The sequence below is a fragment of the Psammomys obesus genome, unplaced genomic scaffold, assembly GCF_907164565.1.
Source record: "Psammomys obesus unplaced genomic scaffold, mPsaObe1.curated_primary_1811, whole genome shotgun sequence".
In the NCBI taxonomy this organism is placed as follows: domain Eukaryota; kingdom Metazoa; phylum Chordata; class Mammalia; order Rodentia; family Muridae; genus Psammomys; species Psammomys obesus.
Window position 1 is genome coordinate 207,884 of NW_026590405.1, and position 26,553 is coordinate 234,436.

General features: G+C 42.1%; 1 protein-coding gene across 1 annotated transcript in view; it reads right to left on the reverse strand.

Annotated features, from left to right (window-relative positions):
• The window catches only part of LOC129676598 (solute carrier family 5 member 4A-like), a 31,353-nt gene extending 13,666 nt beyond the window's left edge, over nucleotides 1–17,687 (reverse strand). Inside the window, 7 exon segments of the mRNA XM_055607014.1 lie at nucleotides 1,365–1,470; nucleotides 9,181–9,285; nucleotides 12,693–12,713; nucleotides 12,716–12,754; nucleotides 15,226–15,330; nucleotides 16,828–16,899; nucleotides 17,544–17,687. Coding sequence (XP_055462989.1) covers nucleotides 1,365–1,470; nucleotides 9,181–9,285; nucleotides 12,693–12,713; nucleotides 12,716–12,754; nucleotides 15,226–15,330; nucleotides 16,828–16,899; nucleotides 17,544–17,678 — 583 coding nt within the window. The 5' untranslated portion in view covers nucleotides 17,679–17,687.
• Nucleotides 17,688–26,553: the final 8,866 nt, after the last annotated feature.

A 26,553-nucleotide genomic window follows, 5' to 3' on the forward strand; every position in this document is an offset into this window, starting at 1 on the left:
TAGGGGGCTGGAGAGATGGCTCAGAGGTTAAGAGCACTGGCTGTTCTTCCAAAGGTCTTGAGTTCTATTCCCAGTCAACCACATGATGGTTCACAACCATCTATAATGAGATCTGGTGCCCTCTTCTGGCCTGCAGGCACACATGCAAGCAGAATACTGTATAAATAATAAATACATTTTTTAAAATTTAGATTTGGGATTCTCTTTAGATTTTTTTTTTACAAAATTACTTCTTAAGATAAATAATAAGATTGTTGATCCTTTCTTTGCAACGACAAATTGCAGCCTGCCAGTAAGAAAATTGACTTAGAATAATATCTTGCTTGCTTACACTTTAATAATCTCTAATAAGTTGCTTAAATGCAAATGCATATGAGTTCTCAGAAACAATTCTGATTTTCTCAACGGTAATAAGTAAGACCTTTAATATGTAAAGGTACTGGGGAACATGCTGGGTTGTTGTTGTTTTTTAACTTGAACTCACTGTAATCATTCACTTGGAGAAAAATAGATGTAATCACATTATAAATTTTATATTGCTTCAAAGATTTTGTTGGATATATAAGCTCTAGGGAAAAATATTAAATTGTTGATGCTTTGCTTCATAGCAAGAGTGTGTGTGTATGTTTATGTACATATATGCATATATATGTGTGTGTGTGTGTGTGTGTGTGTGTGTGTGATTTTTTTTCCCCTTTTTCTGGACCCCAGAGAGTTTTTCGAGTTTTGCTCCTTCAGAGAAAAGTCTGCTGAGTGATTAATCACACACTATGCCCTTTCTTGGTGTACCTGTCAAAGCTGGCCTTCAGCATTGTACTCTTTTTCTTGTTCTTTTATTCTGTTTCCTCTTCCCTTTTCCCCTCCTGTCTTTTCTCTTCACTCCCCTCCCCCACTCTTTCTCCAGTTCTGCAACTACCCTTTGTCTCTTTCTTTGCAGGGCTTTGCTCTGTGGCCCAGGTTGGCCTTGAACTTTCAATCCTCCTGTCTCAGCCTCCTTAGCTCTGGGATTATGGAACATGACGCCATACGTGGCCTTATCTTGTATCTGTCCGAGTCAAAGTTTCTCTTACAGTGTGGTTTCACTGCTATGCTTAGTTATAAATATTAAGTAGGAGAAAAGGCAGAAGTTTAATACCACAAAAGTTTTCCTTAACAATCCTCTGATTTCTCCCTGCGCAAAGCCGTCGAGCGAAACCATTTTTGTTCAAGTATGGGAATATATCACTGTTTTCTTAATTGAATATATTATTTAGTAGCTTTGTGTTCTACAAAATGATATAGGCACGAACACATATGAACATACGTGTGTGGGATCAGTAGAAGGTGGCCCAACTCAATGAAGGACAAGAGCACACAAGACTTACCTGTGATTGTGAAAACAGCTGTTATAGCCAAAAGGATGAAGATAGCCAGGTAAAGGTCCAACCCAAAAGCCAGCTTTATGAATATGGCTCCAGAAAAGATGTTCGCCTAGAAAGAGAACAGTGAAGATGGAGAGAAGCATGCATTTCAGGGCTCTGGTTTCTTTATTCAAGGCTCACATGCCCCACTCTCTTCCTGGTGAACTCCTATTCATACCTGAAGACACTACATAAATATTCCCAGAGGAAGATAGTCTCCCCGATCCTCCTGTTTCCCTTGCCTCTTTCTAGCTCTGGAGTTACAGGTAAGCACATGACTGTAGTAGAAGTTCTGGTTTCTTTTAAAATGCAATTATGTTAGGCAAGCATATTTTTGTTTTAATCCCAAGTATAGGATATGGAGTTGTTTTTAGTTTGTCCACAGCTGATAACTGCCTCATGCAACTCAGAGAGGGGCATGGTCTTTGCTGGAGTTAGTGGAATTCTGAGGACTCTGGGAGAGTATAAATACAAGAGCCCAGAGAGAAAGAGAGAGAAGTTGGGCTTCAAGAGAACAGACAGAGGAGAAAGAAGGCTGCTGGTTCTTTCTGCTGCTGCCATTGGAGGTTTGCTGGACTACTAGATATCCTGACAGACTTTCCCAAACAACCCAAAGACCCTAAACAGCCAGAACTAAGTCTAAAGAGGTCTACATCCCTTTTCCTTCTACCCATCTTTCTCTCCTACCTAGGTCTGGAGAGTAGAAGGGAGATAAAGGCTTTAGGAAATCCAAATAAAATAGACGTTAAAAAGTAACATCTACACTTGACCATGTCTAGAGTGTTGCTTTGGTGCAAGGTATTGAGACTCAGCTCCTCATGCTGGCACAGGAAACACTGTTACCCGTGGAGCCATTTCCCATCTCTCAACATATACTCTTAAGTTAGCATCCTGTTTTTGTTGGGGACTGGAGGTGGGAGAGGCACAGAATCTCACTGGCTTATCTCCAACTCAGAGATCCACCTGCCTCTGCCTCCCAAGCGATGAGATTAAAGGTATATACTACCATGCCCAGGCTTCAAATTAGTGTTAGTATTCGTTTACCAATTTTTAAAAATTTACACACACACATACTTTTCTTATTAAAATCACAAGGGATTGGTCTATTTCAAGAGATAAATGGGATAATATTTTTTTTGTTCATTCTGGAAATCCTTTAGCTGCCAAAGAGTTAACTGTATTTTTAAACCATTGAAAAATATGTGCATTTTAGCTACTGTTATTATAATCATGTCAAATGTCAGGAAAACAGTGAGGCTTAGGGGGTTGGTTTGACACCACAAAGGCAGTAAGTGTTAATTTTTGGGCTTATTTGTTCTATATGTCCAAAGGCTGCACTGTTAGACACTTTGTTATACAGCTCTCATGGGATTTTACTTAGTGATATAAATCTAGAATAGCTGAAAATATAGCGAAATCCCTCTGGGAAGACGGTGGGGTTAGCAGGATAGTTTGTGAACCTCTATGCATCTTTACGTCAAAGAGAGCTAGCAAATACCAGACAAAACACTGTGTCAGGATATGTCCATGGGGTCCTTGATAGAAGACGTGGGGGAGAATCAACCTCAGGCACAAGATCTGGAAGACATGAGGATTAGAGAGGAAGCAAAGAGAAACAAAACTTAAGTGAGGGCCTTGGAATTATATAGAATCAAAATGCATCAGGCATTCACTTACAAGGGCTGTTTTTGATCTGAAACTAGTGGAAGTTTTGATCTAGTGAATATTGGGTGAGAGGAAACACTTCCTCTTCCTGTCTTTTCCTTGGACAGGGTCTGTTCATCTTGCCCAGGCTAATCTTAAACTCCTGGACTCATATCATCCTCTTTCCTCAGCCTCCCAAGTGGAAGCCAAAAATACAGGTGTGTTCAATCACTGGGCCTTTTTAATATTACATTTATTGTGCATGTATTTGTGTATATGTGTGTGTGTGAATGTGTGTGCTGCTTGACTGATGGATTGTGAGAGTTGATGCTCTCCTTCCATCATGCAGGTCCCAGGTTTCAAACTCACGCTGTTAGTCTTGGCAGCAAGCACCTTTGCTCACTGAGCCAATATCCCCACCCCTCTTGTTAGGTTCTGCAAGGAGATGAATAAAAGTGGAATGACTTCTCACAAGTTACTGACAAAATTATCTTTCAGAAAAGAGTCGTCCAGTGAAGAGAAACTTCTAGAAATAAAACCCAAATCTAGTAATACCGTATTTGGCTGTCTCTGTTAGTGTTGATGTGAAGGAGAAGAATTGCAAATAAATCCTGATTTGCGGGAGGTTTGTTAGTTGAAGAAATATGTGAAAGCTGGAAATGGAAAAGATACAAAGAAAGTCACAAATAAAGGAAAACCCATCAGAATAAGTTGATTTCTAAATGAAAACTTTGAGAAACAAAAGAGCCTTGGACAATGCTTTCCAAGTCCTGAAAAATTGTGGTGACCAACCTAAGGTAATATTTTCAGCAAAACTATATGTCATATTTGAAACATAATAAAAGCTTACCGTGAAATAAACAGCCTAAAACACTTTATATCCAAAAAATAAACCTAAAGAAAATACAGGAAGCAATAATTTGGGTCAAATAGAGGAATGAATATATCAAAGAGACTGTGAAAAGAAATACAGGGCTGTAATTATTAAATTATAAAGTACCATTGAGAACAAACAACACCAAAAATTCAACAACACAATGGCTACTACTGTTAACTCATATTTTAGTAATGAATTTAAAAATCAGTGGCCTTAATTCTCCAATCAAAAGACACAGCCTCATCAAGAAATAAAATCCATCTATCTGTTGTCTACAGGAAATACATCTCAGCTTTAAAGACAGAGACCGCCTTAGAGTAAATGTAGGGATAAAATTACTACAATCAAATGGAAAAAGGAAGCAAACAAGCATCAATATCTTAGTATCTGACAAAATAGAGTACAAACTGTACTAATCTGAAGAAACCAAGGGGAAAGTTAACCAAGAAGACAAACTATCATACTATCATAAACTGGTGCATCCAATTATATATATTAAAAAAATGTACTGCTGTATTTAAAGACACAGACTAACACCAATCCATTAATAGTATAAAATTTTAATAACCCATTTTCTCCAATAGACAGTTTATACAGAAAAATAGATCAAGAAACATCAGAATAAATTGATAATCACACATCAAATAAACTTAAAAGATATCCACAGAATGTTCTACACAAACACCAAACACATTTTACTCAGCAGTATACAGAAGTTTTTCTAAAATAGACCACATCCTGGGGCACAAAGCAAATCTTTACAAGCTTACAGAGATTGAAATAACTCCATGCATCCTATCTGACCATGGAACAATCAAACTGGTCCTCTGAATATAAGATAATGCAAATAGGTCATGCACAAAATTATCACCCTGCACAAAATTTAACTCCAAATGGATCAAGGATCTCAGCCAGATGCACTGAATCCAATAGATTAGAAAGAGAGTAATACACTTGAACTCATTGGCACAGGAAAAAAAACTTTGTGAACAGAACACTGATAACACAGGGACTAAGAGCAATTAATACATGACATCTCATGAAATTAAAAAGCTTCTGTATGTCAAAGGACATCATCATTCAGAGAGAGTGTCAGCCTAAAGAATAGGAAAAGATTTTTAGCGGCTATTCATTTGATAGAGGGCTAATATCTAATGTATATAAATTACTCAAAATATCGGACATCAAGGAAACAAATAACGCAACTTAATATAAGGTACAGATCTAAACAGAGAGCTGTCAAAATTTGAAACACAAATGGCTGAGTAACACTTAAAGAAATGTTCAACATCCTTAGTCATTAGGAAATGCAAATCAAAACATTGAGATTTGATCTTACGTAAGTCAGAATGGCCAAGATCAAGAAAACAAATGGCAGCTCAGCCGTTGCTAGTGGGACTGTAAACTTGTATGGTCACTATGGTAATCAGTGTGGTGGCTCCTCAAGAGACTGGGAATGGATCTACTTCAAGACCTAGCTATACCACTCTTGGGCATATACTTAAAAGACTCTACATCCTACTACAGAGACACTTGCTCAACCATGTTTGTCGCTGCTCTATTCATAGTAGCCAAAAACTGGAAACAAACTAGATGTCCATCAACAGATGAATGGATGCAGGAAATGTGATACATTCACACAATGGGATATTTCTCAGCCATTAAAAAAATAAAATCATGGCATTTGCAAGTAAATGGATGGAGCTAGAAAAAAATTCTGAATGGAGTGATTAAGACCAAAAATGACAAATATGGTGTGTATTCACTTACATGTGGATAAGTCCTCAATAAGCAGGCCACAGTCTGTATAATCACAGAGGTTAGGTACGGAGTAAGGGGCTAGGAAGGAAGGATGGATACCCCAGAGAAGAGGAAATAGAATAGATTTCTATGGATGATTAGGGGAGACTCAAATGAGAGGTTCAAATTGGGAGGGGGAAGAAATAGAAGACTAAGGGAAAGAAAATGGAGAAAGACAGATTAAAAATAAGAGCTGTTTGAAGGGTCATATGGAAACATAATCCAATAGAAGCTTCTTAAAATATATACATGCATGAAAGAAATCTAAATTGGGCTCACCAAATAATGGAGAAGACAAAGCCACAATTAAACATCCCTTACCACCAAATGAAGCCTTAGTTCCAGGAATGGTTACAACTAATTGAGGTGTTAGCCAAATGGGCACCATATAAACCCCTAAACAACCCATGCTATGGGCTGTTCTTCACAAACTGATGGTAAGGCCCTGTTGCTGAAGACAGCATCTATACACCTCACTGAACAGAGAAGAGTTGAGCTGGTGCCTTCCTAGAGCCTTTACTCCCACTGGCTAGTGTTTATAGTAGTACTCTGGCGGTGTTCGCTGTACACTACCAGAGAAGGAATGTAGACACCCACCTAGCTACAGACCCAGCGATGTGCAATGGTGACCTGCTTAAAAGATATGCTGGTACAATAGAGGCAGGAAGGTTGTGGGAGCAACCAGCCACTATCTGATTGGAATTAAGGGCCGCTCCATGAGATGGAACCCATGCCTGACATTACTTGGGTGTCCAAGAACCTGAGATATTCCAAGGAACTAGGGGAAAACCAAATACTAATATTCTTTTAAAGGAACACACCAATAAAGTGAGTCCTAACAACATTCTGCTATACTCATAGATCAGTGTCTCACTCAGCCAGCACCAGAAAAGCTTCCTACTGCAGTTGATGGGAACAAATTCAGAGACCCACAACTGGACAATGGTCACAGAACATGAGACTTTGGAACATTTCATCCTAAATGGAATGTCTCCATCAAATCCCTCTCTTCAGACCTCAAAGAACTCTGAAGAAGAGGAGGAGGAAAGATTGTAAAAGCCAGATGGGTGGAGGACGCCAAGAAAAAAAAGACTTCTAGATAGAACAGGACAGACACAAATATGAACTCAGAGACTGTGGGTGCATGCACAAAACCTGCACAGGCTTTGGCCAGTTAGGGTCCCAGCACTGACGGGGAAAGTGTACAAATAACACTACCCTTAACCCAGTCATCTACCTCAAATTGGTAATCATTCACAAAGGAAGAGTTAATTTTCACCACTGGTTATATAAATCACACTTAAAGGCAGGCCCCATGCCCAGCAGTAAATGGCCAAAAGAATACAAACTCAGTGGTATTTTTGGAGGTTTTTTGCTTTGTTTTGTTTTGGATTTTGTCTCACAGTGCTTCATCCAAGCATTATTTTTTTTAACTTTATAGACCTTCTCCTTGCATATTATGTTTCCTGATTTTGGTTTTATGGGTTTTCTGCGTGTGCAAATGTGGGTGATTCAGCATCTGTGTGTCTTTCTTGTGTATCTTCCTTTGCTCTTTTTTCTGTTTGTTTTGTTTTACTATGATTTCTTAGTTTTATTTTATTTTTTATTATGAATATTATGGATGCCTGTTTTATTTTAATGAGAGAGAAAATAAAGGGTGTGGATTTGGGAGGGTTGAAAACTGGAAGCATCTAGGAGGAGCTTGGGGAGGAGAACCATAATAAAATACATTGTGTGAAAAGATCTATTTCAATAAAAATAATAAATTTATGGGTGGGAAAATTAACTATTTAAAAAATAAAGTAGAAAAAAGTGTTAAAAAAAAGAAAAAAGAAACCTTTGAAATAAAGAGAAATTTTAATGACGTATGATTTTCTTTTGCTAAAAGAGATTATTTTGGAACCATTGGTAATATCTTAGTAAAATCTTAGTGTGTAGACATGTTAATTTCTAAGTTTCGTTGTTTTCCAGAAGAGCAGCAGCATTTTCAGGGAGTGTGGACTGAAATACTCAGGGATTACAAGTCATGGTGCCCACCACTGAGTCTCCGTGTACAGGTTCCTGAAGGCTGAGAGCCCGGGATCCACCTTTTCTCAATCCTGGTAGGCGAGATTCTGAAAACTCCTCCATCTTAAGTTCTTGTAATGATTTCTTAACAAGTAGCCAGGATAGAACTGGCTATCGGAGGGTGTGTGTATATAAACAATGTGTCCTCAGGTTAACCATCATCGGTATCACTCAAGACATAGCCCTGTAGGCATAGAAGGACTGCTGCTGTGCCATCGGCTGATCACAGACACGCATGGAAGCCCGTGTGCGCTAATTCCTTGCGACCCCACTCAGCTTACCTATATCCCATCTCTTACTTACAACCCAGAACCATGCACTCCAAAAGGCCACATCCCTCAAGAGAGCCTTTGCTGCTGCCCTTCTGCTTTGGCCCTTGCTCATGATCTTTGGAACCATGGAGCTGCAGGTGTCAGGGGGGACCTGGGAGATTAGCAAGTTCCACCCACTTGGAGGAACAATAACACAATGTCCCTGGTACCAAGGGGGGGGGGTCTTCTGTTTCTGCTAACATTCCCACCTCAGGGACTGTGTAAGCAAAAGGCCATTTGCAATCCCACCTGGCAGGTACTAACCTCTTCTGGTTGTGCGCGGCACACCTTTTCTGCTTCTGTCTTTGTAAGTAGCCAGGTATTAAGATACAAATCCTCATCTCCTTGGGGTGTGGTAACTCCTGTTGCTTGGGAATCTCACCTCAATAAAGGGAGAATGTGCTCACAGGGCATGAGGAAGGCCTGTAGCATCTAGGCCCACAGCTGGCTTACTCGGAACAGTAACAGCCCAACAGAAGAGGAACAGGAAAAGCAACTTTTCTCTCCTAACATCAAAATGTGTGCCTGGGCTATGAACTCTGATGTTTTATTAGGCATTGATACATAAGGATAAATAAGCTGCCCTTTCTTTCTTCACGTGCTGCTCAAAGGTCAAATGCCTGACATCTTTCATCAGAGATGATTTCCAGGGAATAATCATTTTAGGGACTCATTTATGATTCAGGTTTTACAAGGGCAGTCTTTGATAAGGCAAACTCAAGTCAGTTTAATGCAAGCCAGAGCTAGCTCAGAGAAAATTTAGGCAACTTACCATGCACTGGGCAACGGAGAAGCAAGAGGCCCCTGCAGGAAGCAGCCATTATTACTTGTGTGAGTGATATTTGCTCTTTGGCCACACCTGCATTTTCACACTAGCATGTTCTCAGGGGTGGACCTACACTCTTGTTCTCCTGACGTGAAAGGCTGCTGCTCCAGGCACATGGATGTCCTGAGCATTTTCCCACCCAGGAAGTTCTGACCCTGCTGGTGCTATTGGCAGTCTATACACACCAGTCTCTGATTTTAGCAACCAGCCCCAACAAGCAAACTGTGGACTCTCCAATGCCAGGAGGCAGGAAACTCAGATTGACAGCACCACACAGTTGAAAAGGGAGAGGACAGAGAGATAGATCTGGAGTCTTTTCCCACCGAACCGCTTCTTGAGATATTCTGGCATGGTCATCACCTGCAGACAGAGAGGGCAACAGAAATTCACCTCCATGCCTAGTGCCATCAGATGATTTGACATTTGCTAAATGGCATCAGAGAGTTAAGCACTAAGTATGACATCTTGGGGATTCAGAAGTGAGGAAGACACAATTCCTTAGTAGAGTGATAATTCTGGAATGAATTCAGACACTAAAGACAAAATGACAATCTCTTCCAGGCTCTAATGTTTACCACATATTATTACTTTTTGCAAATGAGTCTCTGAATTTCCCTTTTCTTAAAGTAGAGGTTTAGTACAAAAGTATAAATAAAGTGACTGCCACATCACTCAGTAGACGACACTCTACACGTAATTTTTATTATTTTTACTAGTAATGCTGCAGTACAGCAAAAATAGTATTTGTAAAATAATAAATTGTAATATAATTATAAAATAAATTGATTGCTGATAATATTGTAAGTACATACTTGAGTATGCATTTATATGATTTTCTTTATTGAAAGTAAAAGAAGGGGGAGATAGAAAGACCTGGAGGGAACAGGAGCTCCACAAGGAGAGCAACAGAACCAAGAAATCTGGGCCCAGTGGTCTTTTCTGATACTGATACTCCAAACAAGGACCAAGCATGGAGATAACCTAGAACCCCTGCACAGAAGTAGCCCATGGCAGCTCAGTGTCTAAGAGGGTTCCCCAATAAAGGAACAGCGACTGTCTCTGACATGAACTCAGGGGCTGGCTCTTTGATCACTTCCACCTGAGGAGGGAGCATCTTTACCAGGCCACAGAGGAAGACAAAGATAGACATGTCCTGATGAGACATGATAGACTAGGGTCAGATAGAAGGGAAGGAGGATCTTCCCCATCATTGGACTGGGGGAGGGGCATAGGAGAAGAAAAGAGAGAGAGGGTGGGAATGGAAGGGGTTGGGGGAGGAGGCTACAGCTGGGATACAAAGTGAATACACTGTAATTAATATAAAAAATTTAAAAAAGAAAATAAGAGTTACATTAAGTCTTAAGTTAGAGAGATACCTGTAACTTTCTTTACTGAAGTACAAAATTGCTCATGAGACATTTACAATAAGAAATTCACCTTTCTCTCTTTATCAGAGTGATCGTGCTCATTATTTAATATCTTCCATTATAAAACATGTTAACAAATATACACACACATCCCCTGTTATAAAAAACAAGAAGAGGAATTCTTAGCAGACCTCCAACTGAGAGAATCCCTGGAGAGATGGCAAGCTACAGCCAAACCCACACAGGTGTTCAGGGGCAGGAACAAATAAATGTGCCACCTTCTGCAGAAGTGCAAAGGAGGAGCTCCTCATCTAGAGAAAATTTTCAGACAACCATCCTGAAGAAAGGCCATCTGACCCCTGGTGTTTGTTCAGTGAGTCATTCTCGGAGCTATCCAAGGCTCATAACCGACGTCTCCAGAGAGCAAGATGCACATATTTGTTCTTACACAGATCTCCCTCCTGACCAACCTGCCCATCTCTGCATGGCTCCCCTCTGTGGTTCTTGCCCCATTTATGGAGGACTCATGCATGCTGGTTGCCAAAACTTCAAGCCTTCAAATGGTCCATGCTGCCTTCAAATTGTTCATGCTGCCTTTACTTCTGATCTGCTAACACACACGTCACAAGTATCCAAAAAAGTGGCTTCCCTTTCTCCCTGTTTCCTTTCTTGAGCCTCACACGGGAATGTATGAACTTTTTAGTCATTATTTTGTAATCATTATTTTAATCATTATTTGTCTCATGTGGCCCAGGCTAGCCTCAAACTTGATTGTAACCAAGCAGGATGTTGAACTCCTGCTCTTTCTGCCCATGTCTCCTCCTAAGTTCTGGTATTACAGGCCTGTGCTACCATTGCTAGCTAAGACTTAATGAACATTTGAGTGAGCGAGTGTGTGTGTGTGTGTGTGTGTGTGTGTGTGTGTGTGTGTGTGTGTAGACCAGGGGACAGCCTTGGGTGTTGTCTTTATGAGACAGGGTCTCTTACCAGGCTGGAGCTTGGTGATTAGGATAGACCATCTGTCTAGGAAGTCTTCAGGATCAGCCTGTGTCTGCTTCCTCGGTGCTAGGTTACAAGCACACACGATCATGCACAGCATTTTTACATAGGTGCTGAGGATCAAACTCACATTCTCGGGTTTGGGTGGCAAGCACTTTTCTAGCTATCATCCCAGCCTCAGATTGCATGAACTTTTGCTCAAGTCCGTTGTCCACACAGATGCCCAAATGAAACTTCATAAAATGGGAATCTGATCACGACCCTGGAATCCTTGAAAGCCCTGCATCTCCCATTTCCAAGAGGACATATAATTCTCCAAATTTTTAAGGTGTGTATGCGGTGGTCAGTGGAACACTTGCAGAAGTTGATTCTCTGCTTCTGTCACATGGATCCTTGGGACTGCACTCAGGTGATCAGGCTTGGCAGCAAGTGCCTTTACCAGCTGAGACATCTCTCTTACCCTACAGCATCTATTTAAAATGGCGTCATTATTTTTTTAATTTTAGCCATTACACTAAGTATATATTAACTTTATTTTATTATATTTTTTATTTTATGTGTGTGAGTGTTTGCCTACATACATGTCTGTGTACTCTATGTGCAGTGCCTGAGCAGGTTAGAAAAGAGTATTGGAATCACTGGGACTGGAGTTATAGATAGTTGGAAGCCACCTTGTAGATGCTGAGAATCAAATCTGGGGTCTCTGCAAGAGCAGCCACTGCTCTTAGCAATTGAGCCCTCTCTTCAGCCCCTATGTCACTGTGTTTATATTAGCATATTTTAATTTTGTAAAACAGTGGGCTTCACCGTGATATTTTTGCATATGTACACAGCATACTTTGGCTCTCTTCCTCTATTACTTTCCCTGTCCCCATCCCATCTTCCATGGTTCTCATTCCTCTTTCCAGGAAAGGAAACACATAAAACTCATAACTGACCACCACTGTGCCTACAGACACCTCTATTTCTCACCAGTCTTCTCCATAGAACTCTCTATTTTAGCCTTAATTTTTAACTGACCTCTAGATACTCCAAGAAAGATTTTCAGCTTCCATATATTGATTCCATCATCCAATCTTCCTACCTGAAGAACTCAGTCTTATCTCCCAAGACTTAAGCCAGATCACCTCTTCTCTTAAAACATGCCTGTGACCCCAGCTTTGCTCTTGACTCAGGCTTACATCTACCATGGTGATCGTTAGGCAGGGCCACCAATGACTGTTCACCTGGTGACAGACACAATCTATACTAGGGGACTCTATGGGCAAGCAATTTGATTTTTTTTGTTCTTCTGTATATTATTAGCCATAGGACCAATGAGGCCCAAATACCCAGGTTTCACGATTTAACCTAGAGAACAAGTAGATAAATAAGTGTATGACAGAGACATCAGATACTTACCCCTGCCTTGATATAGATGGGGACAAAAAAAACCACCCCAGGAGCAGCAACAAGGCAAACGACTGTAACAAACCAAGAGCAGCGTTAAGAGTTTGGCTTGTGACCTTATGTTATGACCTCTGGCCTCCGAATCTCAAGACAAACGAAAACACCCAACTACTTCTCTTAGCACCTGTCTAACATAATATTTCCATACTATAATATCTGACATTGAGCAAGCAGGAGATAAAGTGTTTTGAGCTCATTGGACTAAGTAAAGATTGTGCATCCTCAGACAAAAGCAATGAACTTAAATGGGAGAATTATACATGAGTGCCAAACCACTGAGGATAAAAAATAAAAAAATTAAAACTTTGAGAAGAGAATAACATCCTCAGCTCCCTTTAAGTCTTGCCAAATGTAGTAGCGCTATTGATATAACCTGGTATTAAAGTGCAGGTTTTATGCATGTCATAAAATAGCACAAAGCACCAATGTCCTTCCACAACTAGGGAAGCAGGTATAATGAGTAGTTATCATCATTGTCATATATAGGAATGATGTGAGCTTTGAGATTCAAGAAATTCATGGTCAAAGCTATAAAAAGCCTAGATGTCTATAGCCTGGGAGTGATATACATTGGGTTAGAGGTCACTTTCTTCATGCCGATGGAGGCAGTCTTCATTGTATGCTCTATGGCATTATGAAATCAAATCCCAGGCCACAAGCCATATCTGGCCAAAGTCTGGGTATGTCTTGATATTTCTGAGGTTAAAATGGACAAAAACAAAACAACATTTAGCACTGAGAAGGCAGAGGCATTGTAAGGAACCAAGGCCACTTTCTGAGTCCATCTAAGGTGGTTTGTTTAAAGTTGCACCATATTCCAACTTTGTCTATCCTACTAGTGTACACACACATATAAAAAAAAATTTTTTTTAGAAGATATATAGAAGGGACCTGTGTGGTAGCTTAGTTGGAAAAAAAAAAAAAAAACACCAGCTATACAAGCCCGAGAACCAAAGTTTAACTCCCATGGTGAAAACAAAACAAAACAACCCCCCCCCAAAAAAAAGCAGACTCCTGAGAAGTAGGCTCTGCCCTCCTCCACATGTGCACCGTGGAGAACAGTAAAGATGCAGGCTCCTCATGAGCTATATGATACTTTCACCACATGCCCAGCTGTGCACTAGAGTGGTCTCCATGAAAGAAGACACGTATGCCATTCTTAAGAATTTAGGGTCTAGTGAAGGGACACAGCCACTATAAAATGACGATAGGAAGTTAGAAGGTCCGTGCTAAAGTCCCAAAGGTTTGATACTCCATCTTTCAAAATATTCATTCCTTACTGCACTGCTATTGCCTTATCAGACCTGACTTGAATTTCTACTCATCCTGACAAGCATCAGTAAAACCTCATGCTAGGTGCCAACAAACTCTACCATTATCTTTGATGGATATGCCTCCTGTGTGATCTGTCTTTTTAAAAAATGATTTTTCAGAATTGCCTATATGTATGCTGTACTGTAGTCAGTTCACTCCTCTCTTCCCTCTAAATTTCTCCTGTGCCACTCACTCCTTCTTATGGCCTATTTTCTTCAATTATTATCATCAGTGTGTGTGTGTGTGTTTGTGCACTCACACAACCTGCTCAGTCAATTTAGTGTTACTCAAATGTATATGTATTTAATGCTGACCAGTTCGTATTGTTTAGCCTAACGGGGGTGGGAGGGAAGCTATAGGGAAACATATTTACACAATATGATATCTCACTCTGTAGCCTGGCTAGCCTGGAACTCACTAAGTAGACCAGATTGATCTTGAAATCACAGAAAGCTGCCTGCCTCCCTGCCTCCCCTGCTCCTACCCCCACCCCGTGAGTGCTGGGATTAAAGGCCCAAATGCCTGACCTATTTATGTACCTTTCAATGTGCATATAGTATACACAGGTGTGTTTAGTGGCCCAAGGCTGATGTTAGGAATCTTCCATTGCTCTTACCTTTATTCTTTGAGGCAGGGGCTCTCAATCAACCCAAAAGCTCTCAGGTATGGCAAGTCTCACTAACTAATTTGCCGAATCCCTTGTCCCTACCACTGAGGCTGGAATTACAGTGGGCTGCCATGTGTCTTCAGTGTCCATGTGGATTCTGGGAATCTGAAATCTGTCCTCTTGATTTTATGGCAAGTGTAGCAAACTTGAGACCTCTCCCCAGCATTTTTTTTTTTTTTACATTTTTAATCCTTGCTTTTGGTTCAAGAATAGATATACAGTGTGGCATCTCAGAAAGGAGACAAAAGAGCTCAAACAGGGACCAAGTGAAAGTGGGGCTTGGACTATACAAAAATGACATCCTAATAGGAATAACCACATAGGAAAAGAATGAGGCTACAGAAGCTCTCAAAGACAAAAATTGGACTAGTTGAGGGGGAAATAAAAACCAGAACCAAAGGAGGACATCCAATACAGACGCCAGGAAAACATGAGCTATATTTTGTTGAAAATACCCAGACATGGGTTTCACTTAAAAGAAAAAAAGAATTTGCTGTCACTTACATGTGATTCAAATGCTGTAACAGCAATTCCTGAAGCTGCACCTGTCCCAGCCAGGCCCACAAAGTGGCCACTGCCGACGTTGCTGGCAAACAGAGAGGCGCCCATCTGCAAGACAAGCGATCAGACTAAAGTTAGAGTCATAAGACTGCTGGGAAACAGGTGTTGAGATGTTTCAGTCTCTGTTTCTTGGAGCAAAAGCAACAAATGATCGTGCATGAACAAAAACTTGCCTGTTCCCAGTTATTCTGTGGCCCAGGGACCACGAACACTTTTCACACTATAAAGAGTTAAAAATGTTTTGCTTGTTTTGTTTTTTAATCTGAAGGGTGAGATGTGCAAAGTTGCAGCTAGGTGATATTTGAAATCCAGCATCTCTATCTCTATGCCACAGCATACTGACTACAGGGGCTTTGTGTTGTGGTGGCATTGTTGAGTGTTCATAGCAGACTCTGACCTCTAAAGCGCAAGAGATTTTCAATTAGGCCTTTTACAAAAACAAACCCTGATGTGCCTGCCTTAGGGGAACATCAGTGTATCTCTTGTTCTGAGTGGACCTTCAGGCTTTTAGATCTCCTACCAGCACTTGACACTTGAGTCAGTGACAGACTCCAAAGTTTCATCAGAGAGAACTTCTACCCTTACCGGCATAGCAACCTGTGCTCATTAATTCCATTTTCCATCATGCTGCCTCCTGTTCTTAAAGTTCAGAGATGAAGAGAGTGCTCTCCAACAGACAGAGACCAGCACTAGTATGGAGAACAGAACAGGACTGTGAGATCCTGCAGTGTTGTCTTTGCTGTCTTTTATATTCCTCTTTACACTCACTCTTTGTATGAAGGTGTTTGATAGAGCTGGTTTGTGACTTTAGGATTAGTTGAGAATCATATGATTCACAAAAAGTAGCAAAAAGGCAACACGAAGTTTGATTATGTGCTTCAAGTAAATCTGTTCCTACCATCCTCACCAGACAGTTTTAATTCACTTGCCTTTTATGGTATCTAGATAAGGCAGAATATCTGTTGACGGGAGCATTTTCTGAACACTCACTGTATATTGAACCTAACCCTGACACTCTCTAGGAATATATTGCCTATCCTGCAATAAAACCTGGCTGAGGAAGCCATATACCAAAACTCAGAAAAAAAAAAATATCTGGTGGGCAACAGGCCAGGAGAATCACTGTAACATCATCACGGTGAACACAGCCTGCAATCAGTCAGCCAGTAAGCGTGCAGAACAGAACACGTTGTTCAAAGGGAGAGAGGGAGTGGACCCTGAACTGGGAGGTCAGAGGAAAGATAATCTCCCAGAGAGGAGCAGGATTAGCTCCGGATTGGAAGCAGAAAAGGAATTCAGGGAGCTAATAAATGCTAAGAAGGATTTTTTGTGTGAGGACAAATGAACTAGAACTGAAGTGGCAGGGCTCCCAGACCAAGGCTTTTCTCAGTCGGTTGTACGGTATAATCTTTCTGCAATCCCAGGTCATGGTCTTAAAGTGGAGGATTTATTTAAAAAAAAAAAAAAAGCAAGTTGGCAGGTCCCTCTGCTGCCACCATGACTTATCAATAGAGGCATATCTCCAGAAACCTCTCACCCACTTACTGGCCACCAAGTCATAGCTCGTCCCGCCAGGAAGAAGCCTCCAACGGTGCCTCTGTTTGTCTTCAGCATTGCCTGAACAGGAAGGAAGCCACTGGAAGGTCAGAAACCACAGGTGCACCCCGGATCAGAGACCCTCCAGCTGCTCCACACAGCATGTGACATTGATGGATCTGCCCTTCCCCGGAGAGGCGTACCTTTTTAGATAGAATGACACAGCCTCGGTTTATAATAGACATACAAATCCTGGTATTGTAATGACTCAGTTGAGGGACCTCTAGAAATTATACCTGAAAACCCGGTATTTATTTTAGCACATGAAAACAGTGCCTCAAAAGCTGCCTTTGGAAGAAAATTTGGAGCCTCAAATTCGATACTGAAAAGAAAGAGTGAACAAAATACAAATGGTCTAAACTTCTCACTCAGCAAAGGGAAGTAATTAAATGAGATAAAGGAAGTCCCATTTGTGTCTTTGATCTGAGGTTCTGAGCATGCTAAGCAGGGCAAGAACCCAGCCCTGGCTGTGTTCAAATGATGGTCTTCCTTGGAGAATAAATTCATTCAGTGCAAACATTATTTATGTCACACATAAGCAAACTATCCTGACAGAAAGACAACGCTGCTTGGAAGAACATTGTCTCAGTTCACCGATGATTCACACACCCACCATGACACATTTTCCCCTGCAATCTCAGTGCCCAGCCAGAACTCCCATATACCCACACTCCAACAGCCATCACCACCACAAAATAGATGACAATGACAGAGATGTCAGCAGCATTATTGATGTTCGCTGACAGGGAGGACAGCTCTGAGCTTCCAGTGCTGGAAATGACGCTTGCCGTGCTGGCCATGGCTGTAGGCAGTGCTGTCCCCATTGTGAGGATTGACACCTTTTATATATGAGTATTAAGTTAATGATCAGCCTCAGGTAGGTGGAGAAGGTCAGCAGCGTCTGTCCACGGGAGACCTTTAAACCTCTCCCGTACGTTCAGGCTCTCACCTAGTACCAGCTTCAGTGGAACTGGAAAATCAAGGAGAGAAGCCAGGGCCGAGGATGAACATTGGAGGTGGACAGTGCTGTGACCAGTGCAAAGTAAAAGTATTTAAGACAGCTGTCCAGTACAAGGGCACACAAAGGGAAGATAAAAGGAAGTAAGGGAATAGAGAAGTGAGGAGGACAGGAGAGAGACAGGTAGGATCATGGTAGAGGTCCCTTCTCAGGCAGATGAAATTCCTGGCTAAACTCATCCATTGAAACTGAGGTCACCCAGAACAGGATCTAAGTCATAGGTTCCATCTAGACCCCCACAGCCTGTGCAAAAAGGGCAAGCCTCTTCACCATACTACATATAAAAGGGTGTGGGTGGGGCTGTGTGGTGGGTGAGTCAGAGGGGTTTTTTTTCCCTCATTTATTTTTTATTCACTTTTATATGCTTATAGCCCCTTACCTTCTCCCCAGTCTCACCCTCTCTCCCTCCCTTCTTCCAAAGGGGAGCTCCCAGCTGATCAAGTTTCATCAGGACTGAATGGGTCCTCTTCCCCTGTGGCCTGGCAAGGCAGTCCCTCCAGGGAAAAGTGAACTGAAAGCTAGCAAGTGAGTCCATGTCCACTGCAGCCCCCACTTTCCTTACTAGAGGACCCATTTGAAGCCCAAGCTGACCATCTGCTACATCTTTGTAGGGGGCCTAGGTCCAGTTCATACATGGGTCTTGGTTGATGCTTCAGTCTCAGAAAATGCCTCTCGGCCCTGGTTAGTTGGCCCTGTTTTTTTTTTTTTTTTTTTGTGGAACTCCTATCACTTTGGGGTCTTCTAGTAAAGGGCAAGAACACCAGCCCACCAAAACGTTGACCCAAAATTTACTGTGCCTATGAGATGTGCAGGGACAAAGATAGAGCAAAGATTGAGGGAATGCCCAACTGATGCCTGCACCAGCCAAACACCCACTCTATTAGAGAGTACCAACCCCAGACACTATGAATGATACTCCGCTAAGCTTGCAGACAGGAGCATGTCAGAGTTGTCCTCTGAGAGGCTCTACCCAGAAGTGCCTCAAAACAGATGCCGAGACTCACAGCCAAACAGTGGCCGACGGGTAGGGAGTCTTGGAGCATAGTGGGAGGAAAGAGAAGAGTCAGAGGCTTTGAAGAATGAAATGAACCTACAACCATGTGCTATTGACCCTCATGGCTCAGGTTCCAGGCTACATTGAAGACGCCTGCTTGGCGTTAGACGTAGGACCTCAGAGCATGTGCCTCCATGATCTCATATTTAAAATACATGGTAAACCTTATCTCTGTCAAATGCAGAGCTGACAAAGATTTCTCCCCTGTTCTTTTGCTATGCAGATGCTCTTTAATTATTATTAGTATGTGTGTGTGTGTGTGTGTGTGTGTGTGTGTGTGTGTTTCCAATTGCCTGTTGTCACATTGTTTGCTCACTGAGTAGAGTCCTATTCAGAAGATCTTCATCTGTGCTTGGACCTTAAAGCATCTCTCCTGTATTATCCTCTAACAGTTTCAGAGTTTCATGTCTTAGGTTAAGGTGTTTGATCCATCTGGAGTTGATTTTGTGCAGGGCAAGAGAGATGAGGACCTAGTTTCATTCTTCCACATGTGGATATTCAGTTTCCCCAGAACCATTTTAAAAATTTAGTAGCACTTTTTTTTCATACAGTACGTTTAGATCATATTCTGCCCCTCCCCAACTCATCACAGCTTAGCCACACCTCTCTGCCTAGCCAACTTCATGTTCTCTCTCTCTCTCTCTCTCTCTCTCTCTCTCTCTCTCCCTAGGGATATATATATCCCTCAAAAAATCAGAAAACAACAAAAACTAAAACAAACAAACAAAGGAGCCCGTTTTGTTCTGACCATCTACTTGTGGGCATGGAGCCTGCCCTGAGACGTGGCTGGCATGCCCAGTGACTCTCCATTGGAGAAACTCCCTTTCTTTCCCAGCAGGTATTGGGGTCAGGAGTAGCACTTTCTGTCTCCCTTCCCTTTTCAGTGCCGGGATTTTGTCTGGTTGACCTGTGCAGGTGTGTTGTGCGCTGTCAGTCTATGAAGATCTGGTTCGTGTCATGGATTTGGGGTTCTTCTCCCTCATCTACACCTATAATTCAAAGGTTTGGGTTTTCATGGTTTCCTCCACTTCCTGTACATTCCTTTCCTGTGTTTTTTTTTAATTTAATTTACCATATTTCCTGTGTGTTTCGTCTAGGTCCTGCCTACTTTATCTTTGAGTCTGGATAGTCTATCTTTGGCTTGATTCATTCTACTTCTGGGGCTTGCCTTTGAGATTTACAGTTGAGCTGTTGGGTTTCTCAGTTCCATCTTTACTTCAGCTTGAGTCTCCTTCATTGCTTCTCCCTCCGTACTGAACCTTGTTCTTTAGCCCTGAATTGTCTCCATCATTTCTATCAGCCTCTGTTTGTTTTTTCCTGGGCATCGCTTGGCATTTCTTCTCAAGCTCTTCCTTCTTAATTCCAGTTAGCTGTTTCTTTGTGTCTTTATTAAACTCCCTGGATTCTTTGATGGAGTTGATTTCATTTAGATAATTCTCATTGGCAAACATTTCTACATGACTGGTAGGGTGTTTTTTGTTTGTTTGTTTTTACAGAAGACACAGGATTGATCTTTCACTTTGTTGGTATTTTTGTGATGATATCTGAGCATGTGGACTTCTGTTGTTACTTACAAGGCTGATATGGACACAGCAGGTTGGGGGGGGCAGAATAAAAGATGTGCAAGCTGGCCTTGTGCAGAGATTGGAAATCACATGGGTGGAATGAAGTCAGGTGGACAGAGGGAACTGGGCTGCTCTACAGGATTTGCTTTCTGGTCTAAGAGTGTGGGGGTAAATCTGGCTTGATGAAAAGATTGAATGTTAAGTAGGAAGAGTCTTTTGGTTGGAAGATAAGTAGTGAGTTTCCTGACAGAAGCCAGGAAATACTAGAAATAAGTTTTGGTGCAAGTATGGGAGGCCAGAGTAGGCATCGGCACTGGGTGTGGGATCTAGGCTAGAACTGGTGGTTAGGGAGAAGGTATGGATTCCTCCGGGATTGGTAGTTTTTAAAGAGATATACTTATTTTCATTTATGTGTATGTATGAATGACAGCATGCATGTATGTGTATCAGTGGGCATGTCTGGTGCCCAGGGAGGTCAGGAGGGGGCATCAGATCCTCTACAACTGGAGTAGTTGGTAGTTGTGAGCCTCTGTGTGGGTGCTTGAGACTTGCAGAGGTCCTTGTCCTCTGCAAGAATGACAAGAGCTTTTAACAGCTGAACCAACAAGCCCCCAAATACTGGTAATTTTTGGAGGAGATAGTTTATATATTTTTTTAATGTCACTCGTGTTTATCTATCAGGGTATGTTCATGAGGAATTGGTGTGTTGGTAAAGTCTACTGGAATGGCTATGTTGAGTGCTTTTCCTTTGATGCTTGATCTTACATCTGATTGGTGAGCATTAATTTGGCTCAGCAGTGCTTGTTCTGTCATGGAAACACTGTGCACTTATTTGTGGATTGGATAGGTGAGATCACTTTGATGTACCTTGCCACATGGGCGTGAGGGAGTTTGCATGCTCCTGACCTCATAAACTAGAGTCAGTGAAGTATTGGAAATAGGACCAGGGGTATCAGTTTCACGTGTTCTCTAACCTCATGAGCTAGTGTTTGTGCTGTGCTGTAGGAGTGTATGTTGAAGGGATGCCACAACATAACCATGTGTATACATATGTACATATGTATGTTTAACAATATATACATATACACACATATGTATGTATGTACATACAGGCATATAGTCAGGGAAGTCCAAGAGACCACCAGAAGAATACAGACTATTTCTATTGCCTTGGTGCCTTCCAGAAAAAACAGGAAAGACTCAGTTGTGGAAGACAAACACAGACACAAAATTTGGAGGAATCAGTTTGGATCCGACTTGAAATCCTCCTCACTGAGGATGAGTTCTCATGGTTTGGGAAGGAGCCATGCAAGCAGCCAAGAAAAAAAAAAAAAGCATAAGTAGTCCTATCTGGCTATAACGTCAACAAACCACAATGACTGGTCTGCCAGGTTATTCTTAAAGGCACAATAATGGAGGTAACCATTGAAATGATGATGTGTACAACAGATATTACATGAAAGAGGTTTATTAGATGGAAATGGAGGGAGAGAGGGAGAGAGAGATGATAGGGGGAGGGAGGGAGGTGCCCCAACAGAGAAAGGGGAGAGAGCAAGAGAAGTAGAACAAGAGCGCAAGAGCAAGAGGGAGAAGTAAGAGGCAGGGGTCCATTTATAGCTTCTGTGCAGCTGAACCACCTTCCAGGTGCATCTACCTGGCAGTGACATATGATAACATCATAGGTTTCTAGGCAACCCAGAAGCAGGCTGCCTAAATACTAATATCCCTCCCTTTTTCTATAATTAAAAAAATGAGTGATTTTCATGTAAAGCAAGTTAAAGTACATAAATGTTGGTCATTGGAAGCAGTTCTTGGTTGCCATGCAAGGGGGCAAGAGAGAGAGAGAGAAAAGTAATAGCAACAAAATGTTCAGATTACATGGTGAAGAAAGTGAAAGCTCCTGCCCTGAAAAGTTCAGGGCAGAGGGTGGAGTTTGACAGCCACACACTGCAGCAGATGGGAACTGAGGAATGCTGGGAGAACCTGGAGCTACTTGTCCTGGATGTGAAGCACACCATTCCAGCCTTTTGTTAATAAGTGAATAATGGGTGGAGATTCTCTTCTTGCTACTTTCTGCTGACACTGGGGCAGCTGTAGGGAGATCAAAAGGCTGAAATGCCGGCCAAGTCCAGGAAGACTGGGCTATTTTGATGCTGTCCAGGATCTGTGAGAACATCCATGACTGGAAGGGAAAAATGAAGGTCCAGCTTGATGAAGTCTGCAAGGTCAGACTGGAACACCTGTAGATAGTTGGCTTTGGCACGGTCATGGATGTAGGAAACACCTGGGTCTGGCAGAATGCTGGAACATATATATAGGCAGAAGACAAAGTTAAGAAGGTTAAAGAGAAATTTTCTGCAGGTGTACATTTAGAACTTTTGGGAGAGCAAACAGAGGTGGATAGTTTCGATCAAAGAAGAGACTTGAACATGGGAACCTCCATTTACCTGAGGGAACCTCTGGGAAGAGCTGCTTATTTGTCAGGTTGCTTTGTTACTGGGTTTACAGTGAAAAACTTCACCTGGAGACAGAGATAAGCAGGATGTTTTGCCAAGTTCCTTCCTTTTGTTTGTGTGAGGATCACACAGACAGGTGGTGGGGGTAAACAAGTTTGACTTCTCAATGAACTCCTTCATTGTATTGAGGTGCTTTGCTCTGACTAAAGAAAAGGTATTGTGGAATAAACCAAGTGCTACAGTTTCTACTGACAGCCCTCTTGAACTGATCCCCTGTGTAGAATTTTTTTCTTCAATCCTCACTCCCCAGTCAGGAACTGTTTGACTCTACTTGCGGGCTCCAGCAAATGTTCATTTACCCAATCACTGGCAGTAGTTAAAAAGGTTTTATTTTGGATCTGTCTGTCATCTAAGGGAACTTGAGGCCAAGTTTAGTTGCAGAGGTATGTAAGCTTTGAGTCCCTTAAAGTAGGCACTAGGTGTGGAAATCTGTAATTCTCCAGAAGACATCCGAGAGGAGAATCTGGAGGACTAGATGAATGGACCCTTCCCACTGGGCAGATAGGAGTCAGTGACCTGTCAAGGCGTCCCAAGAGCAAGGCTTGACTCAGTAAGCAGATTAGCATGGTACAATCTGTTCAAACAGCTCATCAGCATTGACCAGAGACCAAGCTCACAGTTGCCCGTAGCAGACACAGTTTAACTAGCTAGGATTTTGTAGAGGAGTAAGAGAAGAAGGGAACGACACCATGCTGGTACAGGGAAAGTCTCATCCAAGGGAGAAGGTCCTAGATGGAGGGCTTGGATGTAGTTTGGCAAGAATGGTACATTAAGGAGAAGGTTTTTATTGTAGACGTGAGAGAGGATACAGTCAGAAGCACCTAGAAGAGTCCAGAGAAGAGAGAGAAAGTAGTATACTGAATGTGCCAGCAGAATGGACTTGGCCATGAGAAGAGACAGGACGGAGAGACAATGGGATGACTGAGAGAGGGGCAAGAGAGAGAGGGGGACAAGAGGGGAAGACAAAAAAGAGTGCATGGCCAAAATGGCAGGGTTCTATGGGAATGGGAAGCTGGGGGAAGAGGCCATGTGCTGGAGAAGTTTAGGGTAGGGGGTGGGGTGAGAAGAGCCACAACTGCTGGGGGAGGCAGGAAGCCAAGGCATGTTTGCTATGCTTATAGGCACCACAGACAGAGAGTTGTCCCTTCTGACAGTGATCAGGACTGGCTCCTTTGGTAGGGGAAAGGAGTGTCATCATTTCAGGGAGTGGAGTTTTCTTTGGAGCTGACATTCCAGCCTTTTGTTGGTTTGGTGATGAGGGGTGATGTAATCTCTTCTGTAAATGCTTCTTAACTGAAATTAAGGCAACTTGTCAAGGTCCAGGAAGGCTGGGATGCTGGTCAGAGACCAGAAGAGGGAAAAGGAGCACAGCTGGGAAGTTGGTTTTGCTTGCTGCCCAGGTTCTACAGAACCACATGAAGCTAGCAACATGCAGGATGCTTTGGAGCTGTCTGGAATGCTGGTCAAAGCAGGGGCTCAGGCAGGTAGGAAATTCACCAGAAGCCATCATTCAGGTTTTAGTCCAGGGCAGCTGAGTTTGAATCAATTTGCAGTCTGCAGTTCACTGGAAATCTGCTGGGCCAGATGTAGACTCAGGACAGAAGGTAAAATTAAGGAGTTTGGGGATGGGGTGGACTCTGTATTTATTTGAGTGGATACTTGAAACCTCCAGACCTATGGTTCTGGAGTGAGTGGGGAGGGAGAAGTCCCAAGTGGGAAAGCTTAAGCTACTGACTGACAGAGTACTCATCTGGTGTCTGTTTAACCTGTGACAGGCAGACCTAAATTGTTAATCACTTGAGCTTGCACGAACCTTTTAAGCTTACAAAAAGAGAAAGAAGTTTTAAATGTATCAGCATTACCACTGTTTGTAACCTGGACTGCAATCCTCACTGTAGAAAAAAAAAAGTAGTTAACAAGGGTTTGTAAACAGAAGGAGTAGACACACACCTCTGAGTCATAGCAAAAGCGTGGGGACCCAAAAAACTTATTCTGGGTTAAAAGCATGAACACTCTTTCCTCTGTATAGAGGGCCAGATATATAAACAAGCCATAGATGTTTTCAACATAATGAGAAGCACATTTAAGTCTAGATTTAGAAAGCAAACAAAGGAAATTAAAACATATGAGCTTGTTGTATTTAGGTACCTGCTTCTGGATTGCCTAGCAACTTATGATGTCTCCATGTGTTGCCTGCCAGGAGGACACACCTGGAAGGCGTGGTTACCTTGCTCCTGAACGGGACCAACTCACCACGTTGTGCCTCTCTTGTCCCTCTCTTGGCCTTTCTTGGCCTTCTTGCCCTCTTGCCTTTCTCTGTTGGGGCGCCCCCCACCCCTATCATGTCTCCCTTTCTCCTTCTCTCCCTCTCTCTTCATCTCCATCAAATAAACCTCTTTCATATAAAATCTGTTATGCGCCTCATCATCGTTCATTAAGTGGTCCTAACATTTGGTGCGTTGGCCAGGAGAATGGCTCTCCTGATACACCAAGAGCCCTTTAAATCGGACAATGGATGGCTGAAACAGATTTTTCCCACTCTATCTACCCCTAACCATCTATGCCTAAAAATCTTTACTTTTCCTCAACTGCCTTACCACACATCTCTCCCGCTGCCTGTGGCGGAGGCCCTCTGCAGCAGCCCACTGCTGCCCAAGGCAGCTTCTCACCACCGTTGAGACTTGCTCCCTGGTGGTGCTCTGAGCCCCGGGGACTCATGCTGCCTGAAAATTCAGCTTCAGACAGACACAGCCTGTTTCTAGGTAAGCAGTTACTGGGGACCCTATGCATACACCAATGGCTTTAGATTACACCGCTGCCTGAGGCTCTATGGGCGAGATGTTAAATTTCCTGCGGAATTCCTGTACCAGAGGCTGGCTTGCAGATAGGGTTTTCGGTTGTGCAGACTTCCATGCCACGCGCATGCAACCATGTCACGTGCATGCAGAGAGTTTTAAACCAGGCCAGTGCAGCCATCCCACAAGCAAGCACCTGGTCTCCCTGTACAGCCACAGTCATGCATTCACATGGGGAGGTGCCATGTTGATTTTAAATAGAGAAGCTGAGCCATGTGCTTGCCCCTCCCACACTCCTAAAAGCTCCAAGCTGTACACTCTGCACATATGTGTGTGTGTGTGTGTGTGTTTAAATGCTTTAAATTCTTATATAATGATTTATATAATTTTTTCATTGGGTTTACATTTATAAGATTTCCTTAATCAAAACTATTTATTTTACTTCCTTTTAGACTAGGACAACAACAAGCCTCATTTTAAATTGGTATGGATTTTCATAAAAATTCAAAGTTACGTTTTAATATAGATATATAATTCAACTCTAGTTCAATAATGTTAAAATTTCAAGGTTATAAAGAGCTATTCAAATTAAGTTGATTTAAAATGTACATCTAACTGTCTATGTCTTTTTCAATTCCTAAATTAATAAATGCTGTTTCTTCTGCCATATGCTGCCTATGGTTCAGATTCACCACTAGGCTTTCTGGCTAATAGATTTGCTATAATA